The 19,969-nt window shown below is 36.1% G+C and overlaps 1 protein-coding gene across 13 annotated transcripts in view; it reads right to left on the bottom strand.

Annotated features, from left to right (window-relative positions):
- Positions 1–19,969, bottom strand: part of ADGRL2 (adhesion G protein-coupled receptor L2) — a 269,920-nt gene that overhangs the window by 149,058 nt on the left and 100,893 nt on the right. For 12 of the 13 annotated variants that reach the window (XM_046645165.1, XM_046645169.1, XM_046645156.1 and 9 more), the window contains one exon: positions 2,855–3,027. In XM_046645165.1, coding sequence (XP_046501121.1) covers positions 2,855–2,927 — 73 coding nt within the window. In that variant the 5' untranslated portion in view covers positions 2,928–3,027. Of the gene's footprint in view, positions 1–2,854; positions 3,028–8,551; positions 8,570–19,969 lie in introns of those variants that run through there. The other variant, XM_046645158.1, reaches the window with a different exon arrangement.

The raw sequence follows: 19,969 nt of genomic DNA, 5'->3' as shown, positions 1-19,969 counted from the left end.
ATCATTTTTTATTTGGAAATTCTAAAAATAATTTTAAAAAAATACACAGGGGAGGAGAAACTTTAAGAATAAATAAAACTTTTTTCCTATTGTGTAAAAACAAGTAAATTTTAATGGATAAGACTTGATTCTTAAACACTAATGGATAGAGATAGAGAAAGAGATAGAGGAAGGTAAGCTAATTCTAACAATTAAATCTTTATATAATTAGCTTTTACCATGGTAAAACAAAAAATGCTTAGTGATTTGCTCTTCAATATGCACACAAAACATAACATCTTTATAATGTTTGTCTGAACATGGAACAAATAAGTCCTCTTTGCAAATGAGGAAATTTACCTCTCATGTACAAAAAAAACAAATCTAAAAATGTTAAGACTTTACAATCATAAATTAAGGTAAAACACTGCTGTAAACAGGAGAAAAGAAAGCTCTGAAAAGGCATGGTCCATAGCCGTATACAACACACAGGCTTGTTTTTTTAAAAAATCTTAATTAGTTGCTATTACCTAAAAATCTCATGTCTGGATTGCACTGAAAAGTTAGAAGACTGGCAAAACCAGGTTCAATACTGGAACGGCAGTCCTGGGACCTCTGTCGAGAGCTTTCCTGCCTGCTGCAGACCTCCACTGGCCTGTGCACTCACGTCACTTGGCCTGCTCGGCCCCAGCAGGTATTTGAGGTTCTGACCCCTGCACAAGACCATGAGTCCTGAAGAGCAGGAACTGTGCCTTGTGCATTTTTAAATCCCAAGCATGCGGCTCCATTCAGTCACTCAATAAAGGAGGAAGGAGGGAGGAAACCAAACAGGACCCCTTATCTGAGTTTATCTGCAAGGATCCAAAACTGATACAAAAAAGTGCTCAGCTCTGTAAGATGTGAAAAGGTAACAATCACATAACTGAACGGCTGACTGGGTAAATTTATATTTTCTTTCCTGCGCTGCTCTCATACCTAACTTTGATTGGTTTTCTCTATAGGTGTTCACAGAGCATTATCTGCTTTCTGGCAGTAAAGGACTATCGTGTCATGTAAAACTTTTCTAAGACAAAACCATATGATGCTGGATCAGTGTTCTAACTGTGCATTAACTGTGTATACTCTCTCGGCTAGCAGTGTGCATTTGTCCCAGACTCTTTATACCCATAGGAGGAAATTGCTTCAAAAGCAACACCCCCTGGCCTAATGCACCAAAAATGAAATTTCTCTTAACGGCAGATATGAATCCTGACCTGATAGGTGACACTAGAAATAAAACTGCAGTATCTCATGAAAAAGTCTCTGTCTGCTAGCCCCCTACCGAGTTAAGCTACTGTGCCAGCACAGTGGTCTCTATCTTGATTGGAAAATTTTTCATTATGTGGACTAATGAGCCATTGGTCCACACCTGGAATCTTTTTTAAATGTATAAAAACATTCAAACAGAACAGCAGGAATTCAGTTACTTTTTCCCCCCAAAAAACAGATGCAAAATTAGAGACTATACATAAGATTTTCATGACAATCCAAGCCAGAAATTCATATTATTAAACTCAGTTTCTGCTTGTTGTTTATCATTATGGTACTATTCATTCCGATATATTAGATTTTAATGTTAGAGTTGATGCATCTTTCAATTCTGATGCAAACAGCAGTATCTTCTGAAAATGTTAACCATTTGTAACTTTCATGTGTGACTTCGATCCAAGTGAACATTATTTACTTCCTGAATACAGAAATTCTCAATTTAAAATACTTGTAAATTTGTCATTTATTTGAATTATATTAATTTATGTCAATATGTTGAAGGTAGAAGACTGGGAGGGCAAAGAGAAAATGATAAAACATAATTTGGGAACAAGAAATTCAAATAAAATTCTTACAGCAAAATTAAAACAGTAACATTTTTAAGCTTATTACAAAGACAATGAAATAATAAGTTTCTATCTATTAGTTGACTGTATGCCTCTTTTCTCCATCTACCATTTTATTAATAGCTATGAATGGGATCACTTAAAAGTATATATAAAACCAATCTTAAAATTCTAAAATATTTTCAAGAATATTTAATTGGGACGAAAAACTCTACTATATTTTACAAATATTCTCAGAGATTTTGTATTCTTCACAGATTTTACAAGGTTAATATATCTTCATGCCAAATACAATAACTACCACTATCAACTAGCTATAAAATTAACACATCTTAGCTCCATATTAACTTCTGACCTGCTCTGTAAAAAGCACCCAAAAGGGTGTTATTGTCACATGGAAATAACATATAAGACTAAAGAAATAATGGATACAAGGAAACCCATATAGTAATTAATAAATGATTGTTCCAATTATTTCATTAAGTCTCAAAAGAGTTTTAGTTCTTTAAAAATCAGGTCTGTCTTCAAAAAGATATAGATAACATTAAAAAGGAAGAACTACAAAACAATAACATTTTCCACAAGATATGAAAAAATTTTATTTAGGAGTTTTAGAACTATGACCACACTTAAGTAGATAAAACGAAAGATGAAGTGAAAGAGTTGCCACAAAATACTTCCAATTTTACTGGAATAAATTTAGTGGATAGCTGTAAAATATATACCAAAACAAAGCTTTCACTTAATTCTCTCAGAATTATTTACAATGATTATGAATTTATGTAAAATATAAATTCAGACTGCTAGCACTTTCCATAATATATAGCTGTATAACAAAAATAATTCAACTGCCAAAAAAAGAATTCAACATTCAAGAAATCTTTTTAACACTTATTTCTAAAATAATAAAATAATACTCATCTCAGCCACTTCTATATAAAGAAGATTGCATAGTTTAAGTTCTCCTGGATTTAAAAAATAAAATTTAAACTGCATCTTACCTTCCATGTTCGGTAAGAAGCTGATTATAATGATAAACCACAGACTTCGCATTCTGCAACCAGAAGACACCATTATTGATCCCTTTAAATATTTTCTTTGTATTCCTTAATGAATCTAGTTATAAATGCCCAGCTTCATCGAACCCAGGAGTCTGCATCATTGATCCTCATATCTGAAAAAGAAACAAATCCATCATTTACTCTATGGTTCTGCTACGTCACAAAAAACACAAAAACAACAACAACAACTCTCTGTCTCTTTCCCTCCCTTCCTCTCTCCCTCTCCTAAGTATGAAAAAAATAAAAATGGTATAGGGGCCAGCTCCACAGCCCAGTGGTTAAGTTCGAGAGTTCTGCTTCAGAAGCCCAGAGTTTCAACGGTTCGGATCCTGGGTGCAGACATGGCACTGCTCATCAAGCCATGCTGAGGCGGTGTCCCACATAGCACAACCAGAAGGACCTACAACTAGAATATACAATTATGTACTGGGGGCCTTAGGGAAGAAGAAGAAAGAGAAGAAGATTGGCAACAGGTGCCAATCTTTAAAAAAAAAAAAAAAGGTATATATTTTGATTCTATTTCCAATATGGAAGCTGCTCCTATACACTGGATATCTGAGTCTTACATTCTGAAAATGATCAAAACCCTCCCCAAAATTTATAGATAATGAGAACATGTGAATTGACATAATAGTTATATAAATTCCAATGATGAATTTTTCTTTGAAAAGCTTACAAAGTCATTCTAGAATAATACATCTGTCTCTCCATGCCACATTTTAGTCTTTTTATCCAAGTACTAACTGTAATGCATAATACCTCTAACAAAATTTTATAAATACACATGCTTTTTTTGTTTGTTTCTAGTGATGGTAACAGCAATATTATCTACTATTTTATCCTGTTACTTTGCAAGAAAGATCAGAGATATAATGAATAAAAGTTTATTTTTCTATACAAGGGTGTACAATTTTTAACATCTGGGTGTACTTTAATTTATATAACAATAGCATCCTGAAAACATCACATTCCTAAACATCACATAGCAAATTGTTATTTCTCTGATTGCTAGTTATTCATAGAGGGAGCAGTTTAATAAAGTGATTGTCTCAACTACTTCATTTCGAAGTTTCAGATTTTCCCATATTGGTTTTTCTTATAGCAAGGTATAACTTAATAAGCTCAAACCTCCACCCTTGAGTGGGTTGGTCCATCCAATGGACCAATAAAACCCCTAGACCATGATGATGATATCAACAAGGTCGCATCACCATTTTTTAAAAAACTGGGGGAAAGGTGGCAAAAAACATAAAACTCAGAGCCAAGTCTAATTTTGACTAGCTCTTAAGGATCCACTCCTTCAACCGGAGAGGATACAAAAACTTCAGGAATGGGACTTAATCAGTATCTCCAGTTCTTAGGGTCACATGAGACCAGGTCATTTGCTGGGTTCTACTGAAGTGTCTTACTTCTTTCTACGGTAACATAAAAAAATCACAGAGCAAATACCAGCCCTATAATACACATAAAATGCAAGCAGTTCCCAAACATATCCAGCCTCCTGGTCTAGATTCTGAAGGTAAAGAAATTACAAATTTTTTCCTTTAAAGGGACATCTTAACAGTTTCTTCATATTAACTTCCTATTGTTTTCTTCTAAGTCTTCCCGAAGTTTCCTCAACCTACCCTTTCTATCTGCTATAAATGAAGAGTTTTTAAAAGTGGGGCAGTGAGGGGACTAACCCCATTCTGAGGTTGTCTCTATAGATATACTCAAATAAAATGAAATCTTATGTAATATAGATGCTGTCACTAAAGTGTAGAGAAAATTCAGAAAACAAAATTTTCCTAGCTGACTGAGTTCTGCTTCACATTATCCGAGCTACTCTGCATTTGCTACATGGTTCATGTATCATACGCCCACCTATTAGCAGTTCACTGCGTTCTGTCATCAGTTCCCCATAACGTCACTTCAGTGGAACAGCAGTCAGATTCTAAATGGTTTAGAACACTTCACGCCATAAAGTCACTATCTTGCTTTACCAACAAACACACCAAAAAGAATGTAAAAAATTAATCTGTAGTATTACCTAGTGTTTAAATATAGAGATCCACAGAATCACAGATGAAACTAGCAAGATATTTCTGTAATAGGGAGTTTGTTTTACCATCCCTGGAGCTTCAGAGATCAAACTGCTTCGCTATATATTCCTACATGATCCACATCAGCCCAATTTTTTCAGCTTTCTCTGAAGCCTCTGCAGACAATTAGGTATCATGATGAGGGGAGTCAGAATTAGTACCACCCAGTTCCGAGAACATCTCAGATGTTTCTCTGTCCAAAAGAATGAGACAAAAAGGAAAAGAGCAACCTGCTTCCTCTGAATGCCGAAAATATAAAAAGAATGATAGCTCAAAAATGAATCTGATGGAGACAGGCCACAGGACCCTGCAGAACTGGCTGGCTATCCCCATACAATTTTCTCGCCGAGCTCCCAAAGACTATGCAAAAGACTAAACCCCAGGTAAACCTGCAGTTGACAACGGCTGTGGCAAAGTCCCTGCCTTAAAACCGCACGCTCTTCTATATAAAGCATGAAGAGAAGTCAGATGGTCTCATGGCCTGTCACATCGAAAAGGCTAAGCGACGAGCAATTTCTTATATCCTAACAAACTGTTCAATGATCTGATCAAGCAAGTAGAATAATTTTAACGCGTGCAGGAGGTGCATTAATTACCACCAGCAGAATTAAGTCAGCCTTTGGAATGCCCCTGATTCAAGCAAAGAATTCTGACTGTCCAAGTCCTGGGTGTAATGGGTACTTTCGTTTCAATGAACTAATGCATACAGGCTGCTGGCCCACATGCACAACTCTTGAACACATTTCCACTTTCTTAAAGCGACTTCAGATCAGTCTGTCTTCAGTCATCTGCTATTTGAAAGAGTCCTTGTTTGTGGGAAGAAAGGGAAGGAAGAAATCAGGGACTGATGACTGCCTTTGTAGGAAACAGCTGCCAAGATAGGAAAACCCCTGTTAGCGAGGGAAAGGAGGAGGAAACCACACAACCAAGACCTCTTTTGTGGTCTTTGGCCAGGACAGAATATTTTAAAAACAGATTTCAACGATACTAACATTTCAGTGCATTCATAAGGTTTGAGTGTGAAACAGCATTTTAATGTTTGAGAATGTGAAACAATTTCAAAAGCACACTCTCAGCAGTTGTGAGACTTAGTATCAATGATTCTTTGTAACAAACAGAAACAGGTCCTGGAATGTAACAAAATCATGTCTTCTTTTTTGCAAATAAAGCTGAAGTCTGTCCAACTGTCTGTGCAGTGAGTAGGTAACAAGAGTATCAAACTTATTTTTCTCATTCTACAACCTATATCCAGTCAGCTTCACATCAAATAAAATTATTTTCAAAAGCTCAAGCTTTAAATGCAACCTTGAAAAAAGAGTCAAAAGATTTTCCTGTTGTGATCCCAATTAAAAACAACCTTCCATTAAAAAAATGCTAATGAAAATTGAAATACTTAACAAACCATAATTAGTTAAGGATAGAATGGATGAATAATCATATATGGTGAAACTAATCCCAGGAAAACATTGCTCCTAAATCAAAGTGGAGCCAAAGGACACTCACAGGTATAGACGTAGCTAACAGACTTGTCTTGCAAACTCTACGACCACCTGCAAAATGAAGCTCAGTGAATGCTCCTTGCAGTGCAAAACGAAAACAAGGAACAAAATCAGAAAAGGGCTACCAAAATTCCTTTCAATCAACAGAAAAGATTAAGTGATTCCCCATATTAGTAACCAGTTTGTCTTTAGATTTGCAGAAAACCTTTCCCCAAGAGCTTCCGAGAGAAATTGGGAGTATAAAGGCACAGTGCACGGACAGAACCTCTCATAATGCTAAGAAACAGTTCAGGTCTTAATAAAAACAAACAGAACATTTCTACTTGAACTACAAATGACTCTGGTTTTTAAAAGATCCAAGCCACTTCTGATGTGCAACCTCCTCCTCCTTTTTTCCTTATCCTTCAAGTAAGATTCAAACAATTTCACCCTAATCTTGTTTCTATAAACCACATGCCATTGTCTACCAAACCTCTGTCAAGAGTTTTTTTAGATCTAAGTATCCTATTACTCTGTCATGTAAAAAGTCAATTAATGCATCGTTACCACTAAACCTTCCAAAGCTGAACAAGGACTTCCAGGAATATGCCTCAGCACTGTTTATATCCCAACAGCCCTCGATGTTTTATACACTACTTAAAATGTGCAGTTAGCTCCAGCCTTTCAGACAGTAACCTGCTTATATTTATTGTCTGCATTAAACATCCTGTGTCTTAAATTGTCAGCAAAATTAGGAAAACACCACAAATCAGTTTTAACATTGGTGTATGTATCTTACATTACCAGGAAACTACATTTAACCTTACATGTGATGCGGCCTATTTAGCAAAAATAGAAAAAAATAAAACCCATTTGTTACAAGCATTAATGAAAGAAGTAGAATATAACATGCTTCAAATTAATAAGAGGAAAAGATGATTCAAAATGTTAAAAGACTGGTTAACTAATATTAATATTCTATTAAGAGCAAAGCCACCATAAGGATTCATATCTAAAGCTTTACCTTTGACTTCTACTCATGGACACTGCACTACTGTGAACACTGGATATTAAACCCAAAACAACCACAAGCATGAGAACAGGAAAAGCAAAGTGCCATGTAAGCATGAGACCTATCTAAGTCACCCATCCTTGTTATTATGCACTGACGCTGTGTAAAATGAAACATTAATGCCTTGGGTAAGGCTAAAATCCTACACACTAAATGTATGTAAACTCTAAATGAACGCTAAAGATAGCCGTACAAAATGTCTTTCTGGTTTTATTTGCGCTATAAAATTAAAATCATAATGAGACAGAATTTACTAGCAAAAGAAAGCTGTTTTTCTATATTTTACCAAAACAACAACAAAAAAGGATGATACTAACCCCACTCTGCCCCCATGCCAAGGCTTGGAAATGAAAAATAAATTACAGTTTCATTACAGTTTAGCTAACCCTCATTCAGGGTGTTTATTTTTTTTTTTTTTCCTTTTTCTCCCCAAAGCCCCCCGGTACATAGTTGTGTATTCTTCGTTGTGGGTTCCTCTAGTTGTGGCATGTGGGACGCTGCCTCAGCGTGGTTTGATGAGCAGTGCCATGTCCGCGCCCAGGATTCGAACCGACGAAACACTGGGCCGCCTGCAGCGGAGCGCGCGAACTTAACCACTCGGCCACGGGGCCAGCCCCCCAGGGTGTTTATTTTTCAGAAATATCTTCTGTGCGGTCCTTGCAGGCCAGAATTTCCCCTTCTTGTTAACAGAGGAGAAAACATCAACACCCTCGGGAGTTTCTTTCAGTAAGTTGTCTAAGTGAACCCTTGTTATCGCTAATCAGAAAGCCTTTTTTAGCTCCAGACGTTCAACGTTCCTTTGCATCCTTTTGCGTTTATTTTCTTTCCCTTCACAAAGATAGGGTTAGGGTTGGGAATGCTGATAGAGATTTTAAAACCACGTGGCCAACCGCTAGTTTCCACCCTCTTTCTCCATTTCATTTCTGTGGATGCTGGTTTCAAGTCTAGAGTACTTTAATTAAACTATTTATGCTAAAGTCCCCTTACCATTCATTATTGATCTTACCCTGTATTGAAACTTCTTCGTGGGGAAGAAATAAATTCGCCTACGAGAGGGCTTAGAGGAGCAGGAGAAAGGAGACGAGTTCAGGAATGCTCCCAGTAAATTACATCTGCCATCCACTATAATACCTAGGAGTCATGCTGAGCATGCGAAAGAGGCTGGGAGCTGTGGAGGCTGGGAGCTGTAGACACCGGAGGCACAGTGTGGGGCAGTCTGCCATTCTCTTCATTAAAATCCTTCCAGTTGAAATAATAAAAACAAATGGCTGTCATTTTCGAACCAATGTAGGGGAACTTTTATGACTGAACATAAACTTGCAAATGAAGTTTCAAAAGGGGAAAAAAAAAAATGAAGCTACATGCCCAGTTCAAAATATTACCTTATATATCATGAAAATTTGACAGCTTCTCCAGATTTTCTACAAAAAATTATAAATCCATTTGTTCAAAATATTTTGTATTTACTGTTAAAATTATCAGACACCTACAACATAGAAGCTAGTTTTTCCCCATTTGGGGGAAAGGGAAAGCTATTTTTATATGGCACTCCTCTCCAACTTTAGGACAGTGTATCTCCTCTTAACCTTCCAACAGTCTGGAAGTCTCATGCAATTTTCTTGAGTTGAATGCAAATTATGGGTACTACGGCCAAAAATATTTCCTGAGTGCTTACTATGTATGAAATACCCTATCAGACATACATCACCAATTCTTATGATGTCAACATTACGCAGGTCAGAAATCTGAGGCTCAGGAAGGAGAAGTAACTCCACTGAAGTTACTCAACAAGCAGGTCACAGAGCTTGAATTCTAATCAAGGCTAATTACAAAGCCATTCTCTCTGCTAGTGACTAAATTATTCATTCAACAAACATTTACTGAGCATCTATCATGTGCTCTGTACTGAGGAACAAAAAAGACAAAACTCTTTATCCTCAGGGAGATTACAGTCTAATTCAAAAATAACCTTTCCTAAGAAAAAGCTATATGGGGTTGGCCCTGTGGCCTAGTGGTTAAGTTTGGCACGCTCCACTTCGGCAGCCCAGGTTTGGTTCCCAGGCGCAGTCCTACACCATTCATCAGTGGCCATGCTGTGGCAGCAACCCACATACAAAATAGAGGAAGACTGGCACAGACATTAGCTCAGGGCACATCTTCCTCAGCAAAACAAGAAAGTTAATTTAAAATCCCCAGAAGAAATCAATGTTCACTACAGAAAAATGGAAAAATATATGCAAGTCTCCTCCCACCCTCACCACTCCCCCCCAAAAAATTGCCTGGCACATAGTTGGGTTCCTCCAAGATGACAGTTAGACTATATAGATAAACTAAATAGTTTACCTATATTATTTCATGCAATCTTCACAACAACCTGAAGGAATACGTCTTACCTCCATTTTGCCTGAAAATGAGAATACTTAAACTGTTCAAGGACTTAGTAAGTAAACAGCATGGCCAAGATTTAACCCGTGCTCTAAAACCACTACTGTCACTAATTAAGTAGTTCAGATAAACTTACTCACTTATACGTTTTATTATCTTTCACTCTAGAACAAAAAATGGAAATAGAACAAAGTCATTTTGGGATCATGAAAAGCAATGAAATACCAAAAGAATAATGACTTGATTTTCAAAATGTTTACATGAGTAAAACTAACATCCCTTAGGTAATGATAGCTAAATGTTAACTTAATTCTTAGTATTTCCAGACGAGCTATCTTAATTTTATTCCTTTATAGTGCTATTTAAAGTGCTTACAATATACGTCATAAATTAACAAATTATTCTAGACTGACAAATCTTATCAACCAAAGTACCTGAGAAGTTGCTTTCACAGCAAAAAAAATAAACCTAAGGACTTCCTCCAATAAGATTAACAATGAATCTTAACAGTCATGGAAAGAACATTTTAACGTTAACATCTATGATATAATGGACTAATCATTGTTCAGGCAAATAGAAAAGAAAAAAACCCAGTGTTGCTCAAGAAACGCAATCCTCTGCTTGGGTCACTGCACTGGATCCTTTGTTCATAAATCATTGTTACTAGCCATTCCCTGAATCGATATTCAGATTCCCTCTTGGTCTATATATACAACCACTAAATGAAATAATAATGACGCAGGATCTGTCGTAGGTTAGATCATCAATATCACCACCAGAGGTTTCTAGAGGTAATGAGGTAATCGGGGTAAAATATGTCAACTGATCTTAAAAATAAATAAGAAAAATTAACAGTAAGATAAAAAACACACAGTAACAAGCTGAAGAAAATTCTGTGAAGTATACAGCACACTGCGTTTTGTAATCAATAAATGATACAACTCATTTGCAAGCTTTGTCAATAAATAGTCTCCTAACCTTGCAAATCTTATTTCTAAAATAAGGTGGATAATAGTAACACCATAACTGAGTGTATGTCAGATTAAGTCGATGAATACCTAGTGATCACAGTCTAAATATGTTTGATGTTGAGTACTGAAATGAGTGTTACTTATTTGATTATTATTTTTACCTTACATATTAATTGTCTTGTATTAGGTTCCAAAGGGATTATAAAACAGATTAAGATATGGTTGCCACCTTCAAAAAGTTAATAATCTTCTAAGGAGAATTAAATACACAGGAAAATGATGACTCAAAATTTGCATTAATTAATAATTGCTAAATTTCCAAACAGCTTAATGGTATTAAATGTATTTTATAACAAAATAATGAGAGAGAAGAGAAATAAAAGCAGTTTCTGGACTTCTGTCTCCCTTGAGATATGTACCCTAGACCAACCAATACCACCTTGATGAAGAATCCAGGACTGAAACCAGGAGCACACTCTAGAATCCTGGCTTACCCCACCACTACGAGGGTTGGGACAATTCACAGACATCTAGGCCTCAAGTTCAGCAACTACATACCAGGGTAGGAATACACAATAAATCTACTCTTCCATTATTTTCTCAATTACTCCAATTACACGTTTATGGTCCTGATTCCACCTTAAGTAATCGTGAGGACGATTTTTACGGGCTACCGCAACAAGTTCCACTAAGGGCTTGTCTCTTCTATCAAAATATGTCTCAGCAATTATTCTCATAATTCACATTTTAGAAATTGTCTCTAAAGGAGTTGCTATTTTAGAAGAACGTTTTTTTGAAACCTACTTCAGATGATTACATTGGCAGCCATAATTTAATAACCTGACTTATTCAGCTCACATATTCACACTCTGCCTTCACGGAGAAACTACACATGATCAAAAAGTAAGACAACCTCAGGGGCTTATTCCAGAAAGAGCAAGTTCCTGTGCCTTAGCCAAGGCCGGTCTCCATCAAGCCCTATGCTCCATACCACATACATCGGTGTCTATGAGCAAAATTCAAAATAACAGCATTTTACTGAATTGTAGAGAAAAGGAATACACCAATTATTTCTGAAAATTAACTTAATTAACAACATTAGAAATAAAGCTGTAGTCTAAGTGAATGAGCAGAACAGACTCTTAGTTCCAGTGTTAGACAATTCTGTATGGCTGGCGTGGCTGGGTCCTCTAAAGAGCATTAGGAGACTGAGATGGGAAGGCAAGAGAAATAGTCTCGGACACAGCTACCAAGAAACAGTGATGAACTGAGTCATTTTGAATGGTTGTTATAAAAAATCTGAAAACAGAAACAAAAACTTTAGTTCATTAAAAAATTAAAATATATCATTTTATGTGTCACTGCTTCTTAACTCCTCAATCATGGAGTGGGGGAGGTATGTGGTTTTTTAGAAAAGGGACTTTCAACTTTAAAATATAATTTTATAACCTCCATTAAAATTTCAAATAACATTAAAGCTGTAATAAAACAGTGATGTTTAATAAAAAGAAACATAGGTTATAAAAAGCTGAGAAACACTGACTAGAAGCTTGAATTACTTGCCAAGACTCTCTCATTTGGTTAAAGACAAATGTATTTTTGCAGTATTTCAACAATTTTTCTAAACTTTCCAATTCAGAAAACTGAGGAAAAAATATCCCTTGTTGCTACTCCACATATAAAGAAAAGCAAAAAACTGTGCTTAATAACTACCAATGATAATAACTAGTGATTGCTCAAATCTCTTAAGCTAAAAACTATCAATAGTATTCCATTATGTTTGGAAACATTAGAAGCAAGGAATTACGTAGCCTAACATTAAAGTGCAGGAATCGGGAAACTTTTTCTATAAATGACCAGATAGTAAATATTTTGGGCTTTAAGGACCATACAGTCTCTGTCACACTATACAGCCCTGCCGCTGTAGTGCCAGAGCAGCCCCAGATGATGCATAATGAATGAGCGTGGCTGTGTGCCAATCAGCTTTACTACAAAAATAGCTGGCCAGCCAGTTTGCCAGCTCCTGCTAGAGATGAACAGGCACAAGGTGGAGATAACTGAACGCAGTTCAGTCAAGTAACGCGCTGACCAATAACGATCAATCTCTGCCAAAATAGTCAAAACAACTTTAGTCTGTTATTTTAAGAAATTAATTTAAATGTTAATGTAAAGGTAAATTAACCATGCTACAATGAGGAAAATAAAACAAAGCTGCATTACACTGACCAAAACAAATTAGTGTCTCAGTATGAGTGTAACAGAGCCAATATGTACGGCTTAACAGTGTTTGGGGGGAAATTCCAGAAAAAAAATAAATAAAGGACATTACCACAGTAACCTATCTTACCACTCTGAGGAGAGAACGTAAAACCAATCAAAACAGTAAGTAATGGCAGACTGAAAAGTAATGAGGTTTGGACAAGACCCCGGAGGTATTCTACCATTAAGATGATGGTTTCAAATAGCTGTTGGTAAAAGTGGCTTCAAACTTCTGAAATTTCTGTCACCACTCCTACTCACCCATATGAAATACTGGATATATCCCAGTTCCACATTATATTCAACAGGAAACTGCTAAAATCTAATTTGCTGAATTTCTACTATAAAGCTACAAATTCTACAAGGCCAAAATCATCAATCTTATTCCAAAAAATCATGAAGTCGCAATTAATGCACACATTTGTTTTAGAACAAAAGTATTTTTAGAGCTTTCCATTTCCCTATCTATAGGCTCTCCTCAATCAAAATACTTTGTTACTATTACAATAAATATTTCTATTTTTTGCAATCTAAAGTTTCTTAAAATTGAATAGTCATACTGTAACATACCATAATAACAGGTCTAAGCTACAGTTAATAGGTATCACATTAAAATAGATGAAGGCTAAACTTTTCTATCAATATTATACATAAGACAAAAGAGTGGAGAAGGTTACAAATTTTTAATAAGAGCATTATATTATGGTAGTAATAATCTAGGTGTTTTACTGGAAGTGAAGTGGATTACTGTAAATGAAATTTTAAAATGTCCTTTCCATTTTACAGATAACACAAAATGACTTTTTTTCATGTCTCTAGCGATAAGGATAAATTTGCCACACATTTAAATGGTGCCTTCACCCTTCCCATCCTGGCTTATGAATTAATAACTCAGTGACATTAATACAAGAAGATAAATGATAAAAAGGTGAAGGCGCAGGGGCCACCATACACACACACTTCTTTTAGCACAGTTAATACTTCTCTGCCAATTACAGCTAAAACTTTTTAACAGTTTTCAATAGCGTTTTTACAATCTAAGTAGCGGCTTATGCACACACACTTTCACACGATTCAGGCTTAATAAATCTCCCGCTGGTACCAAACAATCATTCTAGGAGATTAAAGTGCAACACCTGCTAACATTAATAATGTTTTATTTTATACAGTCATATGCATGAAAGAAGCCTCTACTCCATTATTAGTCTCCTAAAAAACCTTCTACACCCATATACTGATTTGGCATGAATTATAATATATTCTCCAATTGGTGACTTACAATAACAAAGAAATACACTAGTGTGAAATGGTAAAAGGAAAATAATCGCACCCATTATGAAATAACAGATTTTCTTTGAACCAAGCTTACTAAATGTGTACAAGTGTACAAGCATGGATATATAAACACAAATGAAATTAGCTCAGTCTCTAATAGTTTTTAAAACGAAAATCCTCTAGAGCATTATTCATTTTAAGTTTGGGTAAAATATAGCTCTGTTAACATAAAAGGTACTTCATTTTAAAGTGGTACACATTCCCTCACTGTTTTTATTGATTCTTTCTCTAAAATGTCTTAATCTCCGCTCTCTCCTTTCATTCCCTCTGCCCTATCCTTTTTCTCTCTAAATTTTTGCAAAAATCTCATGGTTGATTTCTTGCCCTCCATCCAGCATACCAACCTCCATTTTTAAACCATAAAAAGGTGTAAAACTGGATGGAATCAATCCTAGAGATCACTTATATATAAGACAAGGAAAACACTTGTGGTTGTGACCTAACAAAGGCAGATCTCAGAACTGCTGATTTTTAAATTTTCCCATAAGGACATATATTATTATCTCACTGTAATTTAATTAGCACAACAAATCTAGTATCTCTATTTTAACAACAGAGAAATTACAACTGGGGGCTGGAGGAGTGGTGGTAAATAGAAAAAATTAAAAAAAAAAAAAAGTGGCAAAATGCAAAACTGGGAATACAACCCAAACAGACCTAACTTCAAAAGTACTTAATCCAGGGCCAGCCCGGTGGCGTAGTGGTTAAAGTCACGCACTCCACTTCAGTGGCCAGGGGTTCACAGGTTCAGATCATCAAGCCATGCTGTGGCGGCACCCCACATACAAAATGGAGGAAGACTGGCACAGATGTCAGCTCAGGGACAATCTTCCTCATCAAAAAAAAAAAAGTTTAATCCAACCCTCTGGTTCTGTCAAATTTATTTGCTCAGTAATTCTGAATATGCCTTTCAAACTGACTTTCATGCAAGACTTTTTACCCATATAGAAAGCATTTCCCTCCTTTCCACCCAAGGAAATTCTCTACAGACTTGATAGGTTTAAAAAACCATCTATGCCATAAGCCAACCTGAGCACCTCAGGCTGGAAAAACCTCTCCTTCCTCAAATTCCTACAGTCATTGCCTGTATCAGTGGTATGTAGCGGTTACTGGCTTATCTTATGGTGACACACCAATTAAGCTTTGAAACTATTTTTAAAATCTCTTCGTCAAAATTTTCAATATTCATCTTCCTTCAGCACCAGTGTCTTCCAACCAAACCAAAAAAATTCCCAGGATGCATACTTTGTTCAAGGCACTGAGGCTGGTACTGCAAGCAATACAATGATGCAGAAGATACGGAAATGAGACAAGAGCACAAACAACTTTAGAAACTACTTTAAGGTAATGAAGGGAGTGAGGGCTCCTTATGGACCACGGCTTTTGCTCACCTCTTTAATCTTGATTCTGCTGAGTGGTGTCATATCCTGGTGATTAATACAGTGGATATACAATAAATTAACCAAATTTCTGGAAAATCATGATAATTTTTACCATTAAAAAATTTTTACCATTTCTTTTTTAGCTAACATCTAAACTTGACAACCACCACCCTTTATTTACTGGGAACGCCATTCGTGGACCACAGGAGGCTTACCTTCACCTCGGGACCTCGCATGGCCTATTTATGCTGCTCCTTCTGCTTGGAATCCCCTCAGTCACCCGTGCCTTAGCCAGCCGCTATGCCTTCCCCAAGACTCAGTTGAGGCTCATCACTGGATTTTCTAACTCCCTCCTTCCCCAAACCTCCACCACACATACCACGGGAACACTGCCACTTGTGTCCGAAGTACAATGTGCCTTCCACTATCACGAAGTATCTGAAATAACCATTTTCAAATTACTGCGAGCTAACTGAAAACAGAACGCATGGCTTCCCCATCTACAACCTCAGTGCCAGGCACCCTGGCACTCTCCTGGCAAACAGCACCTAACAAATGTTTTCCACAGAAAGGAAGCTTCCTTCCTTAGGTAAATAGGGAGGAGAGAGGGAGGAAGAGGTGATGAATAAACCGAACAATGGAAATAATGTGCACGAACAGCGGAAAGGATAAAGAAAAGTGAACGGAATTCAGAAACCAAAGTGTCAAACCAAAACATAATGTTTTAAAACTGGAAAGAAACTTAGAGATGTCCTAGAATAGAGATTTTCAAGGATTTTTTTCTTTCTACTTCAGACTATTTTGTAATGAAATGTTTAATTAAATATTGAGGAATGCCAATTCAAAACACAGAAAATAATAATGGCTGTTTTTCAGAAGGCTTAATTTGTCACTGTTTGGCATAAAATACCTTATCATTTTTATCATTTATAGAAGTCAAATAAGCCACCTCAAGGAAAAGTTTTAAAAACGACTGAGCCTCCTCATTGTACAAGTGAAGAGCAGAAAGCTCCACAATTAGAAAGTAAACCTGCAACTCAGGTCCAACCAAACACCAGGAGAATAATCTCCTGATAATTTTTCTTCAAAGTACTTGAAAATCTAACAGCACTTACAAAAACAATTTATAATCTAAAATATTGAAAATTTACAACGTTTGACGTATTACAAAATGTGGACTTTTTGCTGAGGAAGACTGGCCCTGAGCTAACATCGTGCCCATCTTCCTCCACTTTACATGTGGGACGCCTACCACAGCATGGCTTGCCAAGCGGTGCCATGTCCGCACCCGGGATCCGAACCGGCGAACCCCGGGCTGCCAAAGCAGAACGTGTGCACTTAACCGCCTCTGGGCCACCGGGCCAGTGCGAGAAGATAATTTTTCCTTTGCAAAAATTTTCGACAAAGTAGGCTTCCACATCTATGTTTGCCAGGCAATATTCTGAATTTGAGAAAATACCGTTTCCAACAGTAAAATTCCTCCTAAAGTGACATTTTTTAAGTAGACAGCAACATACAGGTACACTACACTTGCATCACCATGAGAACAAGGAATGAAAAAATTAGAAGTCCACATCTCTTTTCTCCTTCAAAACTATGAGACCAACATTGGCACTCCAATTCAACACGACCTCTATATGAAAAAGCAGTAAATTTCACACTGGGAATTAAACTTCACCCTTAGTTAGTTTGCAATTAAGATATTTAATATTGCCTATAATGCATGCAGCATTGTAGATTATTTCTTTTTAGTATTTATGATTTACTGAGGCCGCTGAAAAACCATGGCTATTTCTAAATCCTAACTTTCCACCCATTCTCACACCAGCATTTGCAACTTAATCGACTTCAATATATGAATCTAACAACATTGACAATAAACCTAAGCACCTCGTTTGCAGAAAGATATCTGAATAATGAAATTTAACAGGTTTTAATAATTAGACTCTATAAATGGTATAATATATATGTCTGTCCTAATTTAGGAAGACACGTTTCTCACAGAACACTCGTCAAACTAAAAACAAGAAATTATTCTGGCATTTCACTAAATCAAAACCTTGAGACTCTACAGCTACGATGTGCAAATTTAGATTTTATTAATACTTTAAATAAAACTATAGTTATTCAGTTTCATATAACGAAATTTACAGTAGTATTCTGTTGTGAATGCAAGAACACAATAATATTTTAATCAGATTAGTATTAGTCACTAGAAGACATTTTGGAAGACAAACCACCACCACCCCTCCCCAAAAAATGATCAGTTCACAATTAAAAGGTAAAGATAATCCACCTGTGACATCTAATTACCCACTGAAGAAAGGACTTGTCGAAGAATGGCTCCTTGCATACCAGAAAATGTCTCTGATGCTAAAATTTGAGCTACCTTTGCTACGATTTTATGAGATATTACATGTCACTGTTTCATAGGTTGCTAAGTGACTAGATGGTTACACCATAGATTTGTTAAAATATTTTGTCAAAATCTTTCTTTACACATTTTATCTTATGACCAATAAAACGTCTTTTAAAATGGTCATAAAACTGTCTCTTTAATCATTTCTACTATATTTTTACGGTTTCCTGAACCGACTAAATAAAATAAAATTCCCAGTACAGTATCAACAACGATATTAGTTAACCTCCCTTTACTTCCTGTTGGTTACCTTATGTGAATCTATGTCTTCAGCATAACTGATCCACCAGTAGAAAAAAGGAGAAGCCTGCCTTCATACCAGGATACAGTTCTGACAAGTCTCCCCTACTGGTTCCCTTTTAAAACTGTTAATACACGGGAGGATCCTGATCTTTGGGATGATTTGGGGGCAGGGACTTTGGAGCTGTGATTGTAGTTCAGGGAGAAGAACTACAAAAAAAGAGTCCTACTCGCACGTTTTCTGTATGGTAATTCAATGAGGCATCAGATTATAAAAATAAACAAGGAAAACTATTTATCCTTTTTATTTAATCATACAGTAAATGCAGAAGCAGAAAGCACTGATATTTGCAGGTGGATGGGAGACATCAACACTTTATGTTTGCAGTCTCAGAACATCAGTTCTGATAAAGCCAGTCTGATCAATCACTGATATATCATCTAAGGAAGATAGCAACAATAATAGAAAACCCAACAATAAAAAATAACAGAAAACTGAGCAGAATTGAGAAAAAGAAGAAGAGAGAATCTCCCAAACAAAAATAAGAGAAAAAATAAAACAAATCTAAAGAGCGAAAATGGATGCCAAAAGACAAGGGCCATTTAAACATGGGAACCAAATTTAATTCACATCAATAATGATAATAATAAGCATTTATTGAGAGCTTTCCATGTATGAAGCTCTATTAAGCACTATAATAACTGCATCAGACAAATTTTCTCTATTATATGGAAACAAGAATACTTTTGGATTAGCACAGAAAAATCAGTACTAATTCTTTTATTATTACCTTTATCATTTCCTATATCCATGAGAGGAAGCTGAAACTGATTAGTTTCTAGAGCAATTTACTGTGATCTTCATTATCCTCAATGATAACTGTTTATTCAAAAATATACTGAGAGCCTGCTCCAAGTTAATGACTGGGGATAGGTGCTGATAGGTGCATTTAGTTGTTTTTCAGCCTTGTCACCCATAATTAACCAGCTACAAAGGATCAGCCATAAAACCTAACAGCTACTGCTAGGTCTAAACAACTGAGACACCACTGAGGAAATGATTTCATTATTCTTATAACGAACAAGATGTAGCTAGGAAATATCCTAGGTACCAAGAGACAAATATAAGTTTGTGATAACAAAAGAGAAAACCACAATAAAGAAAAATTGCAATGAATTTAAAAAAAACCTTCAAGGATGCACAGAAACCCCTAAGCTTTCCGAAAAGGGGCAGGCTGGTATCTAAGGAAACCTAAGAATACCAAATTAGTTGGTGAAAGACCTGTTAAGAATGTTACTAAAATGGCCCTGAACAAAGAGATTATCTTAACAGGTCTAATCATGACAACAGTATTCTTTCACAAAATGAAGATTTCTCTCTAGCCAGATTATAATAGCTGATTTTATATTCTTGATTACCTTGTAAGAACCTC

The sequence above is a fragment of the Equus quagga genome, chromosome 18, assembly GCF_021613505.1.
Source record: "Equus quagga isolate Etosha38 chromosome 18, UCLA_HA_Equagga_1.0, whole genome shotgun sequence".
In the NCBI taxonomy this organism is placed as follows: domain Eukaryota; kingdom Metazoa; phylum Chordata; class Mammalia; order Perissodactyla; family Equidae; genus Equus; species Equus quagga.
The sequence above is the reverse complement of the archived record's forward strand: the minus strand, read 5'-3'. Positions and strand labels throughout refer to the sequence as shown.